At 37.5% G+C, this 25,805-nt stretch overlaps 1 protein-coding gene across 19 annotated transcripts in view; it reads left to right on the top strand.

The window, feature by feature from the left end:
• The window catches only part of ENAH (ENAH actin regulator), a 156,874-nt gene that overhangs the window by 55,253 nt on the left and 75,816 nt on the right, over nucleotides 1-25,805 (top strand). For 14 of the 19 annotated variants that reach the window (XM_082426185.1, XM_082426192.1, XM_082426190.1 and 11 more), the window contains one exon: nucleotides 22,261-22,426. The exons of 4 other annotated variants lie outside the window; for them this stretch is intronic. In XM_082426185.1, the coding sequence (XP_082282311.1) occupies nucleotides 22,261-22,426 (166 nt within the window). Of the gene's footprint in view, nucleotides 1-21,764; nucleotides 21,873-22,260; nucleotides 22,427-25,805 lie in introns of those variants that run through there. One more of the 19 variants, XM_082426176.1, reaches the window with a different exon arrangement.

Here is a 25,805-nt window from a genome sequence, read left to right as displayed (position 1 = left end):
CTTCTCGTCAAGCAACTTAAAAAAAAAAAAGTAGCAGTTACCATTACACCTTGTTTGAACATTTTGTAGAAGTACAGAACAAGAAATTCAGAATTTCTTAAATGTCATGCAGTTTGTATTTGGCTGAAGACCAGTGATAAAAGTGGGGCTTGCTGTTTTTCAGATTACGGCCAGTCATTCTCTTTGATCACGCTGTGCTATAATTACTTTCAGAACACACTGACAGAGTGTGTGACAAAACATCATATGCTAGTGATTCCTAAATTCCTGTTAGCGTTTATCATGTTTATTCTGTTGTCATTGTCAATCTCGTGACTACTGACTTTCCATCTATGTATTTTCCTCCACTTCCCAGCCAGCGCCTGCATGAAGTTTTGGTATTCATCTTGCAGTTCAGGCTTCCTCTTGTAGCGCTGACAGCACTCTTTGGTACTTCCGTCTTCTCACACTGCTGGGTTACTTGTCTCCCTCCCCGGGGCATGCTGCAGTGTGCTAGTGTATGGAGCAGACCATAAGACAAACATGGCCTCTCTACCTGGAGCGTCAATTTTGCTGAAAGATTTTTGTGGAGAACATCCTATTGAAATAGGCTCTGTAGTAGAGTGAATTGCAAAATATTCACTATATTTTAGTTTGAAACGTCCAAGAAATTTGTTTGCTGTAGGCTCTGCAGGGCTCCTAGACTTCTTTAGGGTATGTGTGTTGAAAGCCTACTGTGTGCCATCTCCTGTAATCTTCAGATACTTTTTCTGGAATATTTATTTTATGATAGTCATCATAGTCTAGTCCTCAGAACTAAAGTATGCTGACCTTGTTTGATTTAGCTAATATGTGCCAAGGGTGATATGGTATGTCATTTAGGGGCTGAATTCCTGGTCTGTGTGGAAGAACTATATATGGAGAAAGAGGAGAGAAGTATGCTTTCCCAGCTGTAGTGGACAGACTGTTTTTCAGGGCAGAATTTCACCACTTATGAAAAGTAGTTTTGAGCAACATTTGGCAGCTAGTGAGTGTTGAATGTGTTTGCCAGATTATATAAATATCTGGTCTGGAACCATGAATGTCCAAGAAATACTCTTGGGAAATTAAGAGTTTCCTTAGGGTAATAGGAAAACCAGGCATGCTCCTTAGGTGGTTATTTTTAAGCCTGAGAAGCATTGTTTATAATTGACTTAGTGTGACTAATTATCCTTTGTACCTGAATATCATATTCATATTTGTCTTATTTTAAGTTGATTTATAAATCAAATATTAAAAATTAACAAAAAGCAACTTCTTATGACTTGAAGAGTCCATAATCCTTATTAAGTCACATACAGTAGCAGTTAAATTGAAACATGAAGCTAGAATTATATTGCAGTCCCATAGAGATGTGCTAAGCAACAGCCATTTGCAGCAGTATACTTGTGACATTTCAAGGCTATTATGAACTCCCAGATCCATAAATAACCACTGTAGCCTGTAATAGGCACCAAATTAAATAGGTACCCAAGGATGAGTAGAAATGGAGAAAGCCCCATTGGCATGCAGGTGATAGAAAGTTCATCAAGCTCACTCTCCGTGCACCAGACTGGCAGAGTGGGAAGTTCCGATTCTTGTATTGCTTGAAGGATGACTCCATGCACGCCATGGATCTTTAGGTTTGTTTGTCAGCACATCAAATGTTAAGGGTACACTGTAGTTCTTTGGTAGTGTTGCCGTCACTTGTGATCCTGGAATCCCATTTATTTGCTGGCCTCATTTACCGAAATGCTGTTGCTGCTGATACAAATAATGGCTGACATTATTGAGTGCCCATCACGTGCCAGGTACTGGAAGTGCTTTATGTACATGGTTTTATTCTCATGGCAGTTCTATGACATAGGAACTCTTACATTCCACTTTAGAAATCAGGAGGCTTAGGCTAAATAGCAACTTGTTTAAGGTCACATATATGTATGCACGGAAATGTCAGAGCTGGAATTGAAATTGATTCAGGTTCAACTCCAGATTCTCCGCTCTTAACTCCCATGCTCCAGCACTTGTAAAGATACCCACTCTGTGTCCTGTAGAATCTAGTACTGATGATCTAGATCCCAGAAAGAAATTTGAAACCTTGTTGAAGTACAGGCTGTTTTGGGGGGAGGGAGGGAAGTATATAGTCCATGTATCAATGATTTGGATAATTTGTATATGCTTAGCAACAGTTCTGTGGTGAAATCTAAGATCACCACTGTCACCTGGTCTTAACTATAAAAGTGATGTGGTAATGTGAATAAACTGTCTTTATCAGTTTACGCTGAAAATGAGATTAGTGGAGCCATCAGAAATGTAAGTCTATTTTGTAAAAGGTCCTAATTAAAATATTCTTAACTGTAGTCTCTTATGCAGAAATAGTAGGACGTCATGTTTTCTAGGTAATATTAAGATGCTTATCTCTGTTCAGAAAGTGCTGATTATCCGGCTTCTACCCGGAGAGGGTGTAGGTAGGAATGCTATTTTGGAGGGCCCTGTAGTAATTCAGGAAATAATGCATTAAAGCAGTGACAGTGGGACAGATGGAGGGGGTATTAGTAGAGACTTAGGTGGTGGAGTTGACAGGGCTTGGTGACTGATGTGGGGTTGATAGCGGAGGAGCAGTCTGGAGTGGCACTTGGGTTTCTAGCTGGGGCCAGACAGTAGGGCTTTTGGTATCCTTCACCTGGGATTGGAAATAGGGAGGAGCAGATAGGGTGAGGGAGGAAAGTAGGTTGCATTTTGAGGTATGCTTGTGGTATGTAGATAGAAATACATACTAGGCAGTTGCCTATATAGGTTTAGAGCTTAGAAGAGAAGTATTGGCTGGAAATAACTTTTTTGGTACTTTTTAACAGGTATTAGTTGAAACTGTGAGTGTGGACTCTGGTCTAAGCCGTGGTGGTGTGGTGGTGGTGGTTGTGTGTGTGTATTTTGAGTGAGAGGGGGAGGGGATTAGTCACTAGACTACTTGCCAAACTGATTATTTTCATCTACACATTGTTTTTCAATCCATTCAATTTAAAAAATTTTAGAGTTCTTACTTGAATGAACATGGAGAAATAAAACATGCCAGTCTTTTGTCTTTCCTTTTTATTACTGAAAATAAAAAATGTACTATATTACATCATCATAATTTTTATTATAGGTATTGAGTCTGTGCATAATTAGCTCCTTTACAGAGAAGACTACACAGGAATGAACATTTGGTTAATTTACCCCCCAACCCCTAATAGTTTATTATGCAAAATTGTAAACACACAGAACAATTGAAAGAATTGTTCTGTGAAAATCTACATGCCCACCATCTAGATTCTACCATTAACATTTTACAATACTTTATCACTTATCTATCTAGCCATATATATATATATATATATATATATATATATATATATATATATATATATAAAACTTCTATGAATTTCAAAAAAGAGTCATCAGTGCACTATTTCCTAAGTATTTCAGTATGTATATCATTAACTAGGATTCCATAATACAGCTTTTTTCCTTTTGTGGTAAAATATATACAGTGAAATGCACAGACCGTTGGGTGAGTTTTGACAGATGCACGCACCTGTGTAACCCAATCTTTTTCAAGGTATAGAACATCCTGGGGTGATGGCAGAGTTCGCTAAAGCCCCTTCCTGTGTCATCCTCATTTTCACTGCCCGCGCCCCCCAAACAACCGCTGTTCTGATTTATTTCCACTGTAGATTAGTATTTCCTGATCCTGAACTTCATCTATTAGGAATCATAAAATACACATTCTTAGTTTTTTTTAAATTTAATTTAATTTATTTATTTATTTTTGGCTGTGTTGGGTCTTCGTTTCTGTGCGAGGGCTTTCTCTAGTTGTGGCGAGCGGGGGCCACTCTTCATCGCGGTGCGCGGGCCTCCCACCATAGCGGCCTCTCTTGTTGCGGAGCACAGGCTCCAGACGCGCAGGCTCAGCAATTGTGGCTCACGGGCCCAGTTGCTCCGCGGCATGTGGGATCTTACCAGACCAGGGCTCGAACCCGTGTTCCCTGCATTGGCAGGCAGATTCTCAACCACTGCGCCACCAGGGAAGCCCTAAAATACACATTCTTGTGTAAGGTTTCCCTCACAGTATGTTTTTGCTATTCATCTGTGTTATTGCATGTATCTCTTGTTTGTTTTTCTTGCTTTGTCATATACCATTGTGTAAATATACAACAATTTATCCATTCTGTTTGTGGATACCTGGGCTGTTTCTAGTTTTTGGCAATATCTAGCATTGCAATTGAAGGGTCAGAGGGTAAGTTCTATATAAAAAAAGTACCAAATCATCTTTGAAAGTTGTTTAACAATTTTATATTTCCGTTAGCAGTGTATGGGAGTTACAGTTGCACCACATTCTAACTCTTCTGGTGGATGGGTAGTGACATTTCATTGTGATTTTAATTTGTATTTCCCTGATGGTTAATGATGTTTAGCTTTTATGTGGATTTACTGACCGTTTGTATATCACATTTTGTGACATTTGTTCACATTGTTTGCCCAATATTTTATTGGTTGTCTTTTAATTGTTTAGTTGAGTTTTAAAAATGCATCCTAGATACCTTTCAGATTTATGTTTTGCAAGTATTTTTTTCTCATCTGTGCCTTGCCTATATAGAAATTCCCTCTCGGCCTTAATTCCCTCCTTCCCTACTTTCCTTCCTTTCTATAGCAGCTGTATTAAGATATAATTCATATACCATACATATGCATTTTTTTAAAGGTCAGTTTTAATGAGAGAAAATTTTAACCTTCCTACTTTTTTCTTCTATGATTATTGCTGAAACCTTTGCCTACCCTCAACTCATGAAGATATTCTCCGATGTTTCCTTCTAAAAGTTTTGAGTCTAGCTTTTATGTTTAAGTCTGTGATGATCTTGAATTAATTTTTTTGTATGGTGTGAGGTCTGGGTTGAGATTTATATATTCAGTTGTTCCAGTACTACTTACTGAAAAGACTGTATTTTCTCCATTAATATGCCTTTGTATCTTTGTAAAAAAAAAAAAATCAGTCCATATTTCTGGACTCTATTTTGTTTCATTGATATATTTGTCTGTCTTGAAGCCAATACCATACTCTCTTGTTTGCTGTAGCTTTGTGTCTTGAAATAAGATTGTGTTAGCCTTCTAACATTATTCTTCTTTTTCAAAGTTGTTTTGGATATTCTGTGTTCTTTGTATTTCCATATGAATTTTAGACTCAGTTAATTTCTACAAAAATGCTTCCTGGGATTCTCATTGGAATTGCATTTAATCCATAGATTAATTTGAGGGAGCCTTTATATCATAACAGTATTGAGTCTTCCAATATATGAATGTGGTATATCTTTTTATTTAGGTTGTTTTTTAATTTCTCTTACCAATGTTTTATAATGTTCAGTGTAGAGATTTTACACATCAGATATTAAATTTATTCCTAAGTCAAATACTTGAATCCTGCAACCTTGCTAAATTCACTTATTAGTTACAGTAGCTGCTTTGTGGATTTGCTAGGAATTTTTTTTTAATTAATTAATTTTTATTTTTGGCTGCCTTGGGTCTTTATTGATGCGCGCGGGCATTTCTCTGGTTGCAGCGAGTGGGGGCTACTCTTTTTTGCGGTGCGCGGGCTTCTCATTGGGTGGCTTCTCTTGTTGCGGAGCACATGCTCTAGGCGCGCAGGCTTCAGTAGTTGTGGCACTCGGGCTCAGTAGTTGTGGCTCACGGGCTTAGTTGCTCCACGGCATGTGGGATCTTCCCTGAGCAGGGCTCGAACCCGTGTCTCCTGCATTGGCAGGCGGATTCTTAACCACTGTGCCACCAGGGAAGCCCGCTAGGATTTTTTATATAAATATTTGTTATCTGCAATTAGAGGGCATTACTTTTTCTGATCTTTTATTTATTTATTTGCCTTGGTGCAAAGGCTGGGAGTGCCACTATAGTGTTGAATAGAAATGTTGAGAAGGGCATTCTTGCCTTGTTCCTGATCTCAGGGGGAAGGAGTTCAGTATTTTACAATTAAGTATAATGTTAGTTATAGCTATTTCTGTAGATGCTCTTTATCACATTAAGGAAATTCCCTTCTGTTCCTAGTTTGCTGAGAGCTCTTGTTATGACAGATAATGCATTTTATCCAGTGCTTTTTCTGCATCTTTTGCAATGCACAGTTTTTCTCCTTTATTCTGTTAATGTAGTGAATTACTTTGGCTTTCAAATGTTAAATCAACCTTGCATTCCTGGGATAAACAATATTTAATTATTCTTTAAATATATTGCTAATTTTGATTTGATAATATTTTGTTAATTTTCGCATCTGTATTATGGAAGGACAATGTCATTTTATTTGTTTGTAATGTCTGTCAGGTTTTGGTATTAGAGTCATGCTGACATCATCAAACAAACTGGAAATGATTTCTATTTTCTGAGAGTCTGTATAAAATTGATGCTATGTTTTCCTTAGATATTTGATACACTTCACTAGAGCAACCATGTGTGTGGAGTTTTATTTGTGGGAAGCTCTATAATTTCTTTAATAGATAAAGTAATTTAGATTTTTTCTCATGTCAGTTTGCTTTTCAGGAATTTTTCCAATTTTCATCTAATTTGTCAGATTTGGTGGCATAATGCTGTTCATCAAATTCCCTTAGTATTATTTTAACATTTGTAGAATCTGTAGTGATAAGGCCTGTTTCATTCCTGATAATAGGTAATTTGTGTTCTCTCCTTTTCTTGATCAGTTTAGCTAGAAATTTTAATTTTTCTTACTGTTTTCTGTTTCACTGGTTTCTTTATTATTTTCTTTCTCCTACTTCCTTTGGGTTTTCTTTGTTCTTTTCTAACTTCTTAAGAGAGGGAAGCTTAGATATTTGGTTTTAGACCTTTCTTTTCTAATATAAGCATTTACAACTCTAAATCAACCACTAAGCACTGCTTTAGCTGCATCTCATGATTTTTGTCATTTTCATAATGATTTAATTTGAAATATTTTCTGATTTTCTTGTGTTTTCTTCTCTGACCCATGAATCACTTAGAAGTGTGTTTTACCACCCCACTCCCCAAATTTTTTTTAGGTATCCTAGTATGGTTAACTTTAAATTTAATTCCATTGTGGTCAGAGGACATCCTTTGCATGCTTTCAGTTATTTTAAATTTATTGAGAATTTTTTAATGGTCTAGTATATCATCTGTGTTGGTGATCATACCATGTGTACTTGAAAAGAATGTATATTCTGCAGTTGTTGGGTGTAATGCTTTTTAAATATAAGTTAAGTCATAGTTAATAGTTTTCAGATTTTCTGTGTTCAGCATTTTTTTAAAAAAAATAAATTTATTTATTTATTTATTTTTGGCTGCGTTGGGTCTTCGTTGCTGCATGTGGGCTTTCTCTAGTTGTGGCGAGCGGGGGCTACTCTTCATTGCGGTGCGTGGGCTTCTCATTGCAGTGGCTTCTCTTGTTGTGGAGCACGGGCTCTAGGTGCACGGGCTTCAGTAGTTGTGGCTCACAGGCTCTAGAGTGCAGGCTCAGTAGTTCTGGCGCATGGGCTTAGTTGCTCCGGGGCATGTGGGATCTTCCCGGACCACAGCTCGAACCCGTTTCCTGTGCATTGGCAGGCGGATTCTTAGCCACTGTGCCACCAGGGAAGCCCAAGTGTTCAGTATTTTTTAATGTACTTTATAAATTATTGTCTAGTTTTATCAGTTACTGTCTAGTTTTATCAGTTAACTGAGAGGTGGTGTTAAAATTTGCAACTAATGTTGTGGAAACGTTGTTCTCTCTTTAATTCTGTCAGTTTTTTCCCTAGCTTTATTGAGATTAACTTGATATATAAGACTGTGGAAGGGGCTTCCCTGGTGGCACAGTGGTTAAGAATCCACCTGCCGATGCAGGGGACACGGGTTCGAGGCCTGGTCCGGGAAGATCCCACATGCCGCGGAGCAGCTAAGCCCGCGAGCCACAACCACTGAGCACACGTGCCACAACTACTGAAGCCTGTGCGCCTAGAGCCCGTGCTCCGCAACAAAAGCCACGACAGTGAGAAGCCCGCGCACTGCAACGAAGAGTAGCCCCCGCTGACCGCAACTAGAGAAAGCCTGTGCACAGCAACGAAGACCCAACACAGCGCCCCCAAAAATAATAAATAAATAAATTTTAAAAAAGGATTGTGGAAGTGTAAGGTGTTGATTTGATTCAGTGATATATTGCAAAATAATAATTCAGTTTTTGCTTCATGTGTTTTGAAACTAATTAGATACATGCACATTTATGATTGTTGTATCTTTATGGTGAATCGAACCTTTTATAGTTTTTACAACCTGATGAAAATAATGTGAGGCAGAAAACTTCAGGAAACAGGTGAAATCTCTAATCAGTTGCTTCAATTCTTGTTAATGGGGTGATTTGCTAGGATAGGGAAGTTATGTGCTGCCAAGTGAAATGTTTACCCGTATTTTTCCTTCTGTCACTGACCATTTCTAAATATACTTACTTTTGTGAGCTATCATGCTGTTAATGAGGGTTTAGGTTTGCTGGTGCACTGGGAGTTAATCTTTGAAAACTTCAGATCAATTAAAAAAAAAGATAAGTGGGTAGATAAAAGATATGAGCCTGTTGATTGTGTGCTGTTTATTGTGTGCTAAGTGCTATGGGGTATGTGAAATAGAGATTGTCTTGGCTTTTAAGTTTACATAAAACACTGTATTGTATATTTGAGGGTCGCTGAGAGAGATCTTAAAAGTTCTCATCACAAGAAAAAAAATTGTAACTGTGTGGTGATGGACTTACTGTGGTGTTCATCTTGCTATATATATATACAGACACACACACACAAATATCAAATCATTATGTTGTATACCTAGAACTAACATACTGGGGTAAGAAAGAAATTTAAGATCTTGGGGGACAGGCAAGAGGGTGTGTGGAGGTGCTGTATTGGCTATTTATGGCAACACAATAAAATTACAGCAATATTTAGTGGCTTAAAACAACACACATTTATTATCACACAGTTTCGGTAGATTAGGAATTTGAGTACAGCTTAACTGGGTCCTCTGGCTCAGGGTTTCTCAACAATTGCTGTCAAGATGTTGGCTAGGGCTGCAGTCTTAACCAGTCATCACGGTTGCGGGGCGGGTGGGTGGGGGAATCTTCTAAGCTCATTTACATAGTTATTGATTGAATTCAGTTGCAGGCGGTTGGACTGAGGGCCTCAGTTCCTCCCCACAGTTGGCCTGTCACGCCAGCCACAGGATGGAAGCCACAGTCTTTTTGTAAATGAACCCTGGAACTGACATTCCGTAACTTTTGCCATAGAATAGAAGCAAGTTGATGGGTGTAGCCCACACACAGGGGAAAGCGATTACACAAGGGCATGAATACCAGGTGGTGGAGATCACTGGGAGCCATCTTTTTTGTTGTGGTTGGGAGGAAGGAAGAAGATGCAAATTATTTCTTATAATTATACTTGTAATAGGAGCCAGAAACAGCAGGGAGAAAGTATAAACCAAAGTTTGTAACTAGGAAGCTAATGGTTGTCAGTGCAGCCCAAAGAGTTGTCTTATAAAAAGAAATAAGAGTAGCAAAGCATCTCAAATAACAAGACATAAAACTTTAAATATTCGTTGCAACACGTTGGATTAATTCTAGACAATGTTATTGTTTGTGTTTTCTTTATTAGCGTAAAATTTTTGACTTGTATTAAGACATAACCTTTACCAAATGCAAGTGGGATTAATAAATACAGTTTTACTCCTTGATAGACAAAAATACTTTTTTACATTTTCATGTTTTCTTAATATTTGAAGCTATTATATATTTTTAAAATTGTGGTAAAATATATAATACAAAGTTTATGTATTTTCACCATTTGTAATCACAGTTCAGTGGCCTTAAGTATATTCACATTGTTGTGAATGGTTGTTGTAAACCAACCATCTCTAGAACTTTTTAATCTTCCCAAACTGAAACTGTACCCGTTAAATAGTCACTCCCCCTCCTTCCCTCCCCATAGCCCGTGAAAACCACCATTCTACCTTCTGTCTCTATTAGTTTGACTACTGTATGTCCTTTGTATAAGTGGAATCATACAGTATTTGTCCTTTTGTGTCTGGCTTATTTTAACTTAGCATTATGTCTTCAAGGTTCATCGTGTTACAGCACTTGTCAGGATTTTTTCCTTTCTAAGTCTGAATAATATTTTATTGTATGTATTTACCACATTTTATTTATCCATTCACCTGTTGATGGACATTGGTGTTCCACCTTTTGGCTGAATAGTGCTGCTGTGAATATTGGTATACAAATATCTGTTCAAGTCTCTGCTTTGGGGGCTGTCTCAGAAGCTGCCTAGCACAGGTGGGCATGGAAAGGAATTAGCTTTAAGTTTAATTCTGATGAAAAAGAGATCTATAGCAGATAAGAAAGGTTTCTACTAGTTAAAAAATACAAGTGATAGATACCTAAGTAAGTTGTTTCATTAAACCTTACCAAGTTACAAATGGTGTTAACAGGTCTTTTTGTGAAAGACTGAGCTTTTCATAGAAAGTTTTCATAGAAAGTTTCACCCAAAAAAACAAAAACAAAACCGTTTCATAAAAGTTTCATTTTGTTTTAATGGCTGGTTTAAAGAATAATTAACTCTATGCACTTACTGTAATTTAAGATGATGATGTTTATGGTATTTTAGAAAATAAACTACCACACCAGATGTCACTGGGTCTGCTGACCTTTCACATTTTCTACAATAATTTTGGATTCAGATTACAATTCAGGTGTGCCCAATTTTAGGAAAGTCAGAGACAGTAAATTAGCCACTTAGCTAAGGTGAGATTTCTGGCAACTTTAACCATCTAGAACTCAGCCATAAAATGGAGCTTTCTTATGCTGTACTTTTTTTTTTTTTTTTTTTTTTTTTAATTATCACTTCATCCTGTACCAAGTCTTTGGTTCAGCAGAAATTTAGTGAGCTCCTAAGTAGGGGCTAAACACCAGCTACTGTTAAATATATCAGTAAAACACAGTCCCTCCCCTCCCAATCTAGTTGGGAAGACATTAGTAAATGATTATAGTGTTACCCCTAGTTCAGTCTGTATTCATATTCAGTCCTCTTCCTTGTTTTCATTTGTCTGAAAGGATCTTTTTTCTGTAGTTTTAGGTTGAAATTTTATCTTAATTTTCTAGTCAATACTTTACTAACTTGGGTGAAAATAAAGTTTCTTGTATTATTTCATTTTACCTATTCTTTTTGAAAAATGAGAGTGGTATTCCTCATATTAGCTAGTATATTTTAGAGTTCATGTACTCCCTCTAATGCTAAATTGTTACATTGTATAGTAACAAAATCAGGGTAGTTAAAAATAATGGAATGGTGGGTGCTGTTCTACCGTATGACTTGTTTTAAAAATCATGTTATATTTATATATTCTTCATTTGTGTGCATGCACGTGTGTGTGTCTGTGTGTTGTGTGTGTGTCTAGTTTGATGTCTAAAAGGCTTCCCACAGATTTTGCCTTCATGTAATTCTTTGAAGAATGTTGAGGTTCAATTTGAAGGAAACTTTCCCTGAAGTATTAATTTTATGCATATGTTTTGTACTATCTTTAAAAAAAGTCTGTGATAGTCTAGATATGTTTTCGTAATAGTATAAGGTATAATTTTCTCTAGTGAAGTCTTCAAAAGAATCCTGGTTTATTTCTACAAGAACATCAATTTCAGCAAATATACAAATTCCCTTCCCTTAGCTTCAACAAATATAACATGAAGTATAATGCAGAAATGATAGAAAACTTCTGAGGAGTTAATTTTATTGAACTAATATAATTGGTAGTTAGGCAGACTCTAGCTCTCTTATTCAAGTAGAGTGATCGTAAGTCCAGACTCTGAAGCAGACTGGCTGCTTTGAATCCCATTTCTGTCACTTCCTACAGTATGTTGTTTGGTCAGATTAATTCACTTCTCAATTTCCTATCTGTAGAATGGGAATATTAACAAGTATCTACCAAATAAAGTTGTTGAATAAATAAATGAATTAATAAAGGCAAAGCACATAGAACAGTGTGTGGATCTTCTTAAGTATTATATTCATATTAGTATTTGTTTTTATTATAGTATCATTATTATCATCACAACCCTGGCTCAGTAATTAATTATATATGTCACTTATTTGTCTCTGGGTTTTAGGTCTTTATTAATGTAAGGAGATTTCTTTGCGACTACAACTGGGGATATGTCAGTCTATACTAAATACTATAGATAGTCAAAAATTAATAGATTTTCCCTCATTGATTTTGTTACGATTTTTGTGCTTGCAGTTAAGCAATACTTTGAAACATAGGCTCCGAAAATATTTATCTATGGATAGTTGTAGAGTACAGTCTCCTGAAACAGTTGGTTTTAATTTTTTAAAAATAGTGTTTGCTTTTTTTTTGTTAACTAGTCTTCTGTATCACAGGAAAAGCAGGAGGGCTTGATTTACCTGGGCTTCTCGGCAGCAGGCCAAGGCTCCTTCAGTACGTGCCCAGCCAGTTGCATGCAGAGGCAGGTTTCCATCCAAGATTTTCTGTCTTAGTAGTTTCTTAATTCTCTTTTTACTTCCTGCCCAATATGATTTCATTTTCTTTTCTCTCTACAAACCCTTATAAATTCCATCCTCGTTTTCTCCTCTCTCTTGTGGTTCTAAGAATATCAGAATAGTCGCATTTTCATTTTCTGTATTATTCCTCTCTCTCCAGGTATATTGTTGGCAGAGGCAGGTTCTTTTTGTTGGCCAAGTCACATTTATAGAATTTTTCACATTCTATACTTGTGCAAATAAGGGGTATTCATAATTAAAGTCAAATAGTACAATAAAGATTTTTTAAAAAGCTTACTCTTATTCCTAAACATGCATAACTGCATGTAGGAAGTGCCTCCTTTCGGGTACTTTTTCTACATAGTATTTTACCTAATGATTTCTCCTTTTTTTTAAGAGACTTTTTCATCCTATGGGATAACCCAACAGATTTGCTGAAATGTTTTCTAAAACATGCTATCTTGCTTTAGATATATTGGTCATTTTCTGTGGTGACTGTGGATCTATGTTAGATTACAGTTGTACTTTGCACATGAATATAGATATTATGGGATGAAGAGTTAAGTAGTGGCATTGATATTTTCACCTTTTTAAAAAACCTTTTAGAGGTAGACATAGAGAATGGACTTGGTAACATGGGGTGGGAGGGCGAAGCTGGGGCGAAGGGAGAGTAGCATCGACATACACACACTACCGAATGTAAAATAGTTGGCTGGTGGGAAGCAGCAGCATATAGCACAGGGAGATCAGCTCGGTGCTTTGCGGCGACCTAGAGGGGTGGGATAGGGAGGGTGGGAGGGAGGCTCAAGAGGGAGGGGATATGAGGACATGTGTATGCATATGGCTGATTCCCTTTGTTGTACAACAGAAACTAACACAGTATTGTGAAGCAGTTATACTCCAATAAAGAGCTATTAAAAAAATAAACAACCTTTTAGTATTTCTTAGAGAGATGAATGGTATACAACTATGTGGTCTTTAGTGGAAATTTTGCCTTTCTATGTTATTGGAGCTACTGCCTCACAGATGGTTTTCTTGCCTTGCAGAAAATAAGTTTGTTTGCTGCCTTATTTGTATCTGCTGTTTGTCAGTGGCATTCACAGAGTTTTCCCGTATCCTTCAATCAGGGAGCCAGGACAGCAGCACCTAGCTGTTCTAGCAAGCAGCACCCGCCCCCCGCCATTCTTAGCAAGTTTTTTGGTTTATGGATGGAATATGAAAGGAGAAAAGCTAGTTAGTATTTCACAAATGTAGCGTATAGTAGAAGCTTTTCTATGTAATGTGATCTGTACGGGTGATGATGGTTGGTTAATTGATCTCAAGCTTGGTATCCTTAAAAATGACATGTACCTTAGAGCATTTTAGTCTACTTTATGTTCATTCTCTGACTTTTGTTTTTGATAAAGCTTTTAGTGTTAGTCTGGTGATGAGAAGTCTACATTGTTTTTCTTTCCTGAAGCATGCCCATGTTTTATCTTCAGAGTTTCAGCTTTGGTTTCTTTAAAGTGGAGAGAGAACTTAAGATATATGCAAAGCATTCTCAGTATAGCAGTCTGCTAGACTTGTGTGATTCCCCCATCTTTTATGTATATCTTACAATTTTTTAGTGCCTCATCTTGATAGGAACTTAATTTTCATAGAGTTTCTATATATTCACATTGTATCCCTTTATATAATAGTTAAATTGCATAATTACAGTACAAGTACAATTGGAATGAATATATTTGGTCACAAACACAGCTGACTTCTTAATAAGTATACAGCCTAACTGGGAGCAGAAGAGTGCGGGGTGATAATAGTTTTCTAGCTCAGAGCTGAGTGTCTTGAGTGCTAATGGTATGTTTTATAGATGGAAAGGAGAAGGTCTGAGGTTGTCCATTTGGGCATTGGAAGTCAGAAAAGGGAGCTTTCACTGGCATGTTTTGGCGCTCTTACTCAAAGCTTACGGATTTTTACTTTTTACAGTTAATATTGCTCACTACTTTCCAAGTCAGTACTTCAACAAATCTTAATTAGGAGAGATGAAAAGATACAATGCCGACCCTTCAGGGGTTTAATATGATGTTGTTGGAGACATGATATGCACAGTGTATTGTGAGAACCCAGAGAGTGAGTTCCTGTTATATATTGAGGGAGAGAGGAAAAGCTTTCAAGAGGATGTGACACTTGTGTCTAAATTCTGCAGAACTGTCAGTATTAGGCGAGGAGGAAGTGTGCAGGTAGGTTAGGTACAGGGCATGTGCAAAGGTGTAGATATATGGACAAATATGGCATAATTGTTATTGCTGTAGTGAATACTGATGTGCCCCCAGTGGTGGGATGTGCCACCAGCAGCAGGATGGTAGAATGGTGTCTTGTACACATTTCATTCTACAAGTATTTGAAAGAAAGAAAGTATGAATGTTGAGAAAGACAGAGGCCAAATCACAGTAGACCCCTTGTGCCATGCTATGAAGCCAAAGTTTATCCTGAAATGAGTCTTTGGAGTGTCTTAAGCAGAACAGTGAGGTGATGAGATTTGATTTAGAAAAATTTCCCGCTGGAAGCACTGGGAAGAAGGAGTAAAATTGCAGTCAGGGGTACCAGTTAGGAGACTTGAAATAATCCAGATGAGAAACTAGGGACGGCCCAAATTAAAGCTTTTGAGCATTGTGAGTAAAGGGAACTAATGAATTTAGAAGTTTTTAGGAAGTAGAATTGACAGGCCTTGGTGACAGAGTGCCTGGCAGGGTGAAGGGCAGGGAGGATGCTGGTGTGACCCCTAGGTTTGCAGGATGGCTAGAGTCCAGAATGGTGAACTGAGAGAAAAAGCCTTCTATTTGTGACTCCTCTAGTGCTTAACACAATACAGGGCATGCTATTTATTGCTTACTTTCCTATTTGAAGAAAATACATGTTTATTATTCCCGATTTGAGTGCATAATCTTTTATAACTCTAGGAGGCCATGGAATGCAGGTGTGAAAAATAATTGTGGAATTGAATTGAAATCTGAAATTATGTTTAAGCCTCTTTAATGCTTGAAATGTTATAAAAATTACAAGCTTGAGCAAAAAAAATTGACATCAGAGAATAAGATGGAAATACTGTCTTTAAAATTACCAACTTTTTTTAAAAAATTAATTTTATTTATTTATTTTTGGCTGCCTTGGGTCTTCTTCGTTGCTGCGTGCAGGCTTTCTCTAGTTGCGGCCAGCGGGGGCTACTCTTTGTTGCGGTGTGCGGGCTTCTTGTTGTGGTGGCTTCTCTTGTTGCTGAGCACAGGCTCTAGGCGCACAGGCTTCAGTAGTTGTGGCTCGCGGGCTCTAGAGCGCAGGCTCAATAGTTGTGGCGCACGGGCTTAGTTGCTTTGCGGCATGTGGGATCTTCCTGGACCAGAGCTCGAACCCGTGTCCCCTGCATTGGCAGGTGGATTCTTAACCACTGCGCCACCAGGGAAGCACTAAAATTCCCAACTTCTTTGTGTAATTTCTTTCTTAATATTTTATCTTCTGAATAACTGACATCTTGATTCACAGAGTGACTCAGTATCATAACAGACAAGATGCTAATTCTCTTTCTTAGGGTAAACTCTCTAAGTCGTCAGTAGTATAGCAGAGGTTATTGTATAGACCTTGATAACTTACTGCAGACTAGGCTCTGTCATTCGAAGATAAATGACATTCTCCTTTTCAAAGATGATGAATACATTTTTATATGTATGTAAAAATAAATTAATTGGGACCATGACTTCCAGTAGTGACATCCTTTGTAGCACGTCACATACTACTTTGGGAGTATCAGTAAAATGCTAGGTGACATAATTTTTCTCTTGCCTTTGGTTGTCCCCTCCTTCCCCTTCTCCTTCGTCTGACCTACTAGCAAATCCTGTCTCCTGTGCTTCTGACATATATATCCCATATGCTTCCCTCTCCTTTATTTCTAGTCTGGTCCAAATCTTACCATACACACGTCTCACACTGGTCTTCATGCTTGCGTTCTTGTTTTCGATGCCACCTTCCTGAATCCCTTCTCTTTATAGTAGCCGGAGTCACCTTTTAAAAGTGTAAGTCATGTTCTGCTTAAAGCCCTCTAGTGGCTTCCCAATGCACTTGGAGTAAAATCCTAACTCCTTCCTGTGGCTCAGATATTACCTCCGCAGAGTCCTCCTGGTGGAAAAATTAATGAATACTATGGGGGGAGGGAGCAATTAATTCTGGCTTTGGGGACTCCAGAAAGACCTTAACAGAAGGAATGGTATTTGATCCAGGTCTTGATGATCCAGTTCTTGAGTAGGATTTTGTTAAATGAAATTATGTACTGAACGAGAATTTAAACAATGCCTACTCTGTGCCTAAGCACTGAATATTCATGCTTTCTTTGACAAGTAATGGTTACTTTGAAAGGAAGTTGCTATTTTCAAAGACTTGGCTTTATTGCAATCTCAGTAAACAGCATAGACAAGAATAGCCAAGGGATCCTTACTCTGCTTAAATACCAGGAACCATTTCATTCACAGGTAACCTATAAAAATAAAATTGGGCCAGCATTTTCTACCATCATATATACCTGTTCAGGAAATTTGACTGTATTCAGAAATGAATTTTTACAAAGCCACAGAATTGGATTGTAGTGTCATGGTTTTTATACTTTTCTAAAAAATCAGCTGTCTTTAGCCTTCTAATGCCATATTTCATTTTTTAAAAAACCAAACTTAACATCAGGAAAATGAGGTATAATCAATTACATATACCATTTGCATTTGGTCATAAAATGAAATTTTTGTTTATAACTAATTTACTGCCTGATCTTCACAAAAGTACAGCTCAGTAATTTACTAATTTAATCTTTTATGTACTTCCTTTACTGACTCAGAATGTTGAAGGCTTTGACTAGGTATTCATTTTGAGCCGTGTTATAATTCAGATAGAATGATAATATAAAGATTATAAAATTTTTGTCTTTTTTGCTGTGCTTGTTTAGATCTTTATTTTCTTTAATTTTTTCCCCTTTTTGACTCTTCAATAGCTGTGGTTCTTAAATCTTGCCTTCCTTCCATGTTACTTTTCCCTGAAAAACTGCACGTATGTGAATTTCTGAAATTTCATCATTTCAGAAATTCACTCATTGACTTTCTCATCTAAAAATCCTCCTAGATAAAGTTGGAAATTCTTACCAGAAGAACCTCTAAGCTGACCTATCACTGCTCTAGTGCTTGTATATACACCAAGGTACAGGCAGTTCTGTTGTGACTCAGGCCAGTCATATGGTCATACATATAAAGCAGGAAGGCTTATAAGTATTTCACTGGAGCAGGGAGAAATGGAAGAAAAAAAAAAAGTGGGCAATGTAGAGAACTGTATGGAAAGCTAATTATTATATTTATAGTATATTACATTGTATTTATTTTGAGATTTTTAAGTTCCAAAATATCTTCATTTTAGTAAGTTCTGGTGGTTCCCTACCTTACCCTGAAATCTCCTACCTGGCAAGTAGGCCAAAATACTGTCAACCCTATTCTGTACTGATTCATCCAGTCGGTTTTTGAAGTTTATGGGTTTGTGAAATCCAAAACTGGGTACCACTAGCTTATTTTGTGTGTACCTGTAATTTGGAGTTGGTATATTGAGTGGGAGTTTTCTTCTCAAATCAGCAGTCTGTTCTCTTATTTTTTTGATACAAACTGGGTGTCCAACAATTCAACTGAATTCAAACACTAACTTTCTGGAATTAGTACAAGATGCCATAGGTTGAGGGCTCAGTCCCACAAGACTGCTCCCACTTTAGACCTGGCTGCTGTCAACTGAAAAAAAAAAAAGAGTACAACATGACAGTAGTGAATTAAGTAGTGAGTAAGTTTTATCTGGGGCCAAATGGGAACTATAGCCTGGGAGACAGCTTCTCAGAAAGCTCTGGGGAACTGTTCCGAAAAGATAAGGGGGAGGTCAGTATCTATGTGATTTTGGCGAAGGAGGATCAATCAGGCACACATTTTGGCAGAAGGTTGCTGCTAGTCATGAGGAGCAGATGTCTCTGTTAATGATTTTAGTGCTTTTATAGATGTGAGAAGATGCAGGAAATTGGGCTCATAAAGTCTTCTGAAAATACCTAACTATCTGAAGGCCTGTTCTGCCAGTTTTTCCTAGAGCACAGAGTGCCTCATTCCTGATCTCCGCCCCGAACTCCTTTCAGGGGGTGTTGAAGGTCAGCGACTCCAGTGGCTTAGTGGCTTCATTTTTGTAGAACCAGGTGGCAAGTGATAATTTTTAGTTGGCACTGCCAGTGGGGTACTTAGGTTACCCAAACTTAGGCCCGGCTGACTACAAATTCAGGGGTTCCCAAGACTCCCCTTCAGGCTCAATAATTTGTTAAAATGACTCCCAGAGCTCAGGAAAGTGTTTTACTTACCATTACTGGTTTATCATAAAGGATACAACTCAGAAACAGCCAGGTGGAAGAGATGTATAGGGCAAGGAATAGAGAGCTTCTAGGCCCTCTCTAGGCATGCCACCCAACCAGCACCTGGATGTGAGCTCAGTTGGGTGTTTTTATGGAGATTTCGTCATGTAGGCATGATTGATTAAATCATTGGCCATTGTGAGTGAGACCAGTCTCCGGCCCTTCTCTCCTCCCCAGAGGTGGGGAAGGGGTGAGACTGAACATTTCTACCCTCTGATCTTGGCTTTGTATTTCTGGTACCCAGCCCCCATATGGAAGCCTAGAGTCATCTCATTAGCATACCAAAGACACTCTTACTGCTCAGGAGATGCCAAGGTTTTTAGGAGCTCTGTTCCAGGAACCTGACAAAGACCAAATATTTTTTGTTATACCATAGGATGTGTGTCTCTAGTTGAGGAGAGGTCCTCAGGTGTGTGGAAAGGAATGGAAAGACTTGGCTTGGTCGCTAAGAGCCCACTGGACAGTGCCATTCCTTCCTGGCTGGGCCTTGATTTGGCTTCTCTGAGTGCTGGATGCCTTGTAGAAAACTACAGGGTTGTTTGGGGCTTAGCTTGTATCTTCACAGCTTGCCTCATAACCCGCGTGGCTCTGACTATACCTCCAGTAACACTTCAGCTCTTACCCACATCTTATTTTTTTCTTCCCTTTAACCTTGGCTTCTCTTGGTGCTTCTTGGTTTTGTTTAGAGTTAGATTTGTATCCTTAACATCTCTGTTTGAATATTTCTTTTCATCTTCATTAGAAAACTAATCAACCAGTTTTTGTATTTTTGGCCTTTCTTGGCTACTTTGATAGGTGCATTTAGAGATGTCTTTGTTTCTGTGGTTATAGGGAAATTGAAGCGACCAGACATTTGCTTGCTGACTAAGTGGCTTATATATATCTTGAGTAATTAAGCATTAGTCAGAGCTATTCAGTTAACTCGGTGCTTCAGGAATTTGGAATGTCTCCGGCATCCCACTGTAGAGCAATGAGGAAGAAAAAGGTGGAGGATAAAGTTGGGACATTTTATTTAACTCTCCTGGTTTTAGATTTCCTATGTATCTTTTGTAACTTTTTTTTTTTTTTTTTTTGAGGCATGGGATGACCTGATTTACAAAACAGGGGTTCAACTATTGCTTTAGCTTCTGTGATCCCAGTGGAACTTCTTGAAGGGACATTATTTCTTGAACCTTGGGTAAACATCGTGTATGTCCAAAAACATTAATTTTCGAACTGGAAAATACTGTTCTGTATTAATTTACAGATTTGTTTATTGAGTTGTTATTTACAGTTAGTTAGTAAATTTGTTTCTTGGATTGTATGCTGTAAGAGGCACTTTGCCTTAGCTTGTTTCTTTCTATAGGGTTATGTAAATTTTGTCCCTTAACAAGTATTTTTGTTTTGAGCAATGAAGAGATTTCAACTGCTGTGCTGACAAAGGCTCTTTAATCAAGCTTTTAAAAATAATTCAAGCTTTAGTCATTGCCTCGTTTTTACTCCCAGAACTAATTTACTAAAAAAAAATTCGGTGCAGCATAAAAATTTAGACAGTACCACTGGGTTTATTTCAGTGTTTGTGCTGCACAGGTATTGTTACAAGTTTTTGTAAGATTTAGCTAATGGAAAATTACAAGCATGTATAACCCCACTGTTCTGGGTGGTTTTATTGCTTGATGCTGTGACCTCTTTAGGTCTCCCATGATCTTCTGTCATCAAGTCACACAACAGGTCCAGTAAAGCACATACATATACTGTTGAGAGATGGGCCAGAAGTGTGGGTAAGAAGGGAGGGCATGAAAGCGACTTTTTGTTTCCCAGGATGTTGGGGAAGAACCCACATGATTTACTGTTTAAAATCTTGAAGGCTAAAATTGGTGGAATGAGCAGTGCTTTCGTTAAAGATGGGGTTGGGTGAGCTACTTAGCGTCTCCATTAACAGCTGCTTAAGCGTCAAGATAAGTCTTCTATATGGAGATTGAGTCATTTTAATTCGGTTAATAGTCAGCATGGAGTTAATATACCTGTTCTGTAGTTCACTTTTGGTATTTCATTTTAAAAAAATAACATATGGTATAAAAGAAATTAAAATTCCAATCAGTCTTTTTTTAATATAAATTTATTTATTTATTTATTTATTTATTTTTGTCTGTGCTGGGTCTTCGTTTCTGTGCGAGGGCTTTCTCCAGTTGCGGCGAGCGGGGGCCACTCTTCATCGCGGTGCGCGGGCCTCTTCACTATCGCGGCCTCTCTTGTTGCGGAGCACAGGCTCCAGACGCGCAGGCTCAGTAGTTGTGGCTCATGGGCTCTAGAGTGCAGGCTCAGTAGTTGTGGCTCACGGGCTTAGTTGCTCTGCGGCATGTGGGATCCTCCCAGACCAGGGCTCGAACCCGTGTCCCCTGCATTGGCAGGCAGATTCCCAACCACTGTGCCACCAGGGAAGCCCCCAATCAGTCTTTTTTACCCAGTATTATTTTGGAATATATTTGAAAGATGAAACTATTGCTTAATATAGAATTAAGATCATCTCTACATTTTATTTATTCATGTATCTCAGTTTCACCTGGTAACAAATAATTGAGATGAAGCTGAGATTTAAAGATTCTATCGTGGAGTTGGTCTTCTTTTCTTCAATATTTATTTGTGAAGCTTAGAATTTAACATCTAGAAGAATCCTTAGAAATCATCTTATTTTACTTTTTCATTTTTAAGTGAAGAAATTTGAAACATAAGATGTTATCTTGCCTGAGTGGAGTCAGGGACTACTCAGTCACGGTGCTGTCCATTGATTGCTAGTGGCCACTCCATATCTCAAGGGGCAGAAGAGCCTAGCAGAATTTGTTATATAGACCTTGAAGCAAGCCTGATGATAAAAGTAATTTTGCCAGTAAAGAGAGGTAATCACAAACAGTTCACCAATGTTATAAACATATGTATACGGTTAAATAATGATTAATTTATATTTGTAGTTATATTCAGTTTAATGAACGTATTAGATCCTCAGCTTTAGAAGAAAATGTTTCTTATATCTAAGTGCTCTTTGTGGATCCTGATCTCTTTCTGGTCCCTCATTACAGTTCATTTTTCGGTCTGTCTTCCCCATCAGACTCCACCCATAAGAGCAGGAAGCCTCTGTCTCGTTCATTGTTGCTGTTTTTAGCACCCAGTAAAGCACTAATTGTTGACCAACTGCTCGGTTAGCTAACTCTGGTTTATATGGTTATGTGGGAAGCTTAGCATATTTTAAGTATCTTAAAAGTTTGCTTTTCTTCCCCCCCACCCTAGTGAACAGAGTATCTGTCAGGCAAGAGCTGCTGTGATGGTTTACGATGATGCCAATAAAAAGTGGGTGCCAGCTGGTGGTTCAACCGGGTTCAGCAGAGTTCATATATATCATCATACAGGCAACAACACATTCAGAGTGGTGGGCAGGAAGATTCAGGACCATCAGGTAAGGGTCTGTTAAATTCTTAACGTTATCTAGTATTACATAAGGACTTGATACATTCAGTAAAATAAAGAAGTACTTTAAAATTATAGACAAAAGAGTCTCTATGGGAAAAAGAATATCGGTTTGCCTTCCCACCCTCTCCACCTTTTATAAAGCCTGAATTTAGATGAGGATTTAGAACTAATTGTTCAAGAATATAAATCTGAGTTTTTCAGTTACGAATATTCTTTAGATGCTTTGGCCTTCAAACTAGCTAGGTTTTGGAATCCAAAGTAAATTTAAGACAAACTAAAATGTGAAATACACTTAAGTAGCAGAGCGTGTTTAAGGAATTCATTTCCCACCAAAGGTATGGGGTATGGGATTATAGGAAAGAGTTCAAAATGTAAGTAGTTTCATAAAATATTGTTAAATTCATATACGATAGAAAAATTGTAGGTATTAAGGTTGCCGGAATAGTTAGGCTTTTGTAATTCATGTCTGCCATGACAACTAAGCTTTTACTGATTCCCTGCTCTGGATTTCTTAGAAAGGTGACTGGATTATCTGATTACTTGAGTTCTTGGGCCTTAACAGATCAGGAGCAGTAGATAGAGGAAAATATAAATAGGGTCTTGCTAGCATTAAGTATATACCAGTAGCAGTGAGGGCTTTTATAAAGAACAGATTTACAAAATACTTTTTTTTGGCTCTGGTAAGATGGTAAAATCAACCAATGTTAAACATATGCAGGAAAAATGTAACACATTTCCATCTGAGTTCTTACTAAAGAAAGGTAGATCCCTGCATTTCCACTAGGAGACCGGGTGGTGTAGTGTGGTGTGGCCAGATGCTGCAGCAGCCCTGTGTTTTGGGATGGAGATTATGAACTGGTAGTATCCAGGGACTTAGATTTTGTGGCCTGTGAGAGGCTGGGCTTTGAAATCAGTATCTCTGCATAAAGCTGAGCCTCTTCAAGGGGCTGCACACCATAAAAAGAGGACTTAGAAAAATCCTCCTAATCGGCAAAGAAGTTTGTTTCTGTCTGAGCTGATTTAGGAGCTCCTCTGAAAAATGGGAACCTCCAACTTCACTTACACAACTCCAGTCAAGAAATTAACCAATACTGGTTGCAGGCCAGTGAAACTCCTAGGGCACCTGGCAAAAACAAATGCATTGCTCCCCTGGAGAGGAGCTTCTAAAGACCTGAATCAGTTTGCCAAAAGGCAGGTCACTGAATTTAGCAAGTTTAACTATTAATACTAACTGTCCCAGCCTGCCCTCTGTCCTCTCAGGCCCCCTGCCCTGTTCTTCCTCCTCCCTAGCCTCCCTCCTTTTGCTTTCTGTGCCTGTTGCTCAGCCCTTCTCTGGTCTCCACAGTCTCTGTACCAAGAACCCTCTCTCCCTGGGGGGTATCCAGGTCATTCTGAGTACTTTCTCTCCCCTTTGTCTTTCCTCCAGCAAAGTGTCCCAGCAGTGAGTTAGGCCAGAGACAAAGTGAATACTTCCTAAGATGCTACTATAGAGAAAAACTGGAAACTGGACAACTAGAACTTTGTAGAAAGTATCGAACATTTTAAACACAACATTCCAAACTAGTAGCTGTAAAATAAATTTTTGGTAAATTCAGTGAATTGGTCATTTGATAACACTGATGAACAAACCTAAAAGTATCTAAATATTGGCAAAAAAGAAAATGAATATTTAAAAATAATTGGATCAAATCATTATTTGTAAACTTGAATATAATGTTATATGTCAGTTATACCTCAACTGAAAAAAAAATTAGAAATCTGTGTAAGTCAGGAAATTTCCATATGAAATACTGAAATTTTTATTCATAAGAGAAGTAAACTATCCTATGACTTCCAGTTTTGACAAATGGAGTGTTTCTTAAAATACTGGAAATTTAAAAACACACTCCTAAATAATTTGTGACACTAAGATGAAATCATTATGAAGATTAGAAAATGTTTAAAAATTTAAAAAAACCAACCTGGATCTGAGTGACAAGATATTACATATAGAAACCTGTGGCATGTCTAAGTTGTCCTTAGATGGACCACCCACCCCCCGTACCCCCGTTTATTCTGATATCTGCAAATCTGTTTCTGTTTTGTCATGTTTGTTCGTTTGTTTTTTAGATGCCTCATGTAAGTGAAATCATAGCGTATTTGTCTTTCTTTGTCTGACTTATTCAGCATGATACCCTCTAGGTAGATGGACAAATCTTAATGGCATATAATAAGCAAACCCAAAAAAGCAGAAGGAAATACTAAAAATAAAAGAAAAAAATAACTAAATAATAAATAGAAATTATTAACACAAAAGCTGCTTCCCTGAATAAATTGACAGAATCAAACAAAAAAATTAAAAGCTATAAATAAACAATATTAGGGTTGGAAAGAGATATCACAATAGTTATAGTAAGGAAATAAATTATAATATTATAAACAGCTTTACACTAATAAATGGGCCATTTTGTAGAAAAATATAATTTACCACACCTGGCAGAAAAGTATAGAAACATAATAGACCTCAGTCATAAAATGTATCAGTAGTTAATTATCTACCCCCAAAATTAAAAAAAAAAGGAGAACATTCAGAGCATTTATAAACAAAATCTAAAAACCTTCAAGCTATTACCTGTTTTATGCAAACGGTTCTAAAGAAGAGTGTTTTATGAGGCTAGTATAATTTTGATATCTGAGACATAGAAGAGCCATTTGAGAGAGGAAACTTATAAGCATGTTTCACTTAAGAACATTGATATAGATATAAAAGTCCTCAATAAGATATTAGCTGACCAAATGCAACAATGTATATGGGGGAAAAAAAGACCACCACTTGACCAAATAGGATTTATCTCTTTATCTCAGTAATGTAAGGGTAGTTTAACATTAGATAACCTATTAATTTGCTAGGAGAAAACCTATAAGAAACAAGAGTCTCAGGAAAAACATTGATAAAATTAAAATCCATACATAATGATTCTCAGCATGTTTGGCATAAAAATGAGTTTTCTTAAGCTGATAAGGATGAATAATATAAACATACAGCAAACATCTTACAAGATGGTTCAATGTTGGAAGGATTTCCATTAAACTCAGGAATAAGTTTGAGGATTTCAGCTTTAATCATCTTCATTTAGTATTGCAGAAGAGGTAACCTAGTAATATGAAGATGAAGAAATAGAAGCAGTAAGGATTGAAAAGGAAGAAACAGAGCTGACCTTATTAGCTGATGATATAATTGTCTACGTAAAAAATTCCCAAGAGTATCTGCAGATAAAATATTAGAACTAATAAGATTGTTCAGCAAGGTTGCTGGATATAACATCAGTATATAAAAATCAGTAGCATTTTTGTAGAACTAACGATAAACAAATTGAAAATATAAT

This window comes from Balaenoptera physalus (genome assembly GCF_965194825.1).
Source record: "Balaenoptera physalus genome assembly, chromosome: 1".
In the NCBI taxonomy this organism is placed as follows: Eukaryota; Metazoa; Chordata; class Mammalia; order Artiodactyla; family Balaenopteridae; genus Balaenoptera; species Balaenoptera physalus.
This window is presented reverse-complemented; position numbering and strand designations above follow the sequence as displayed.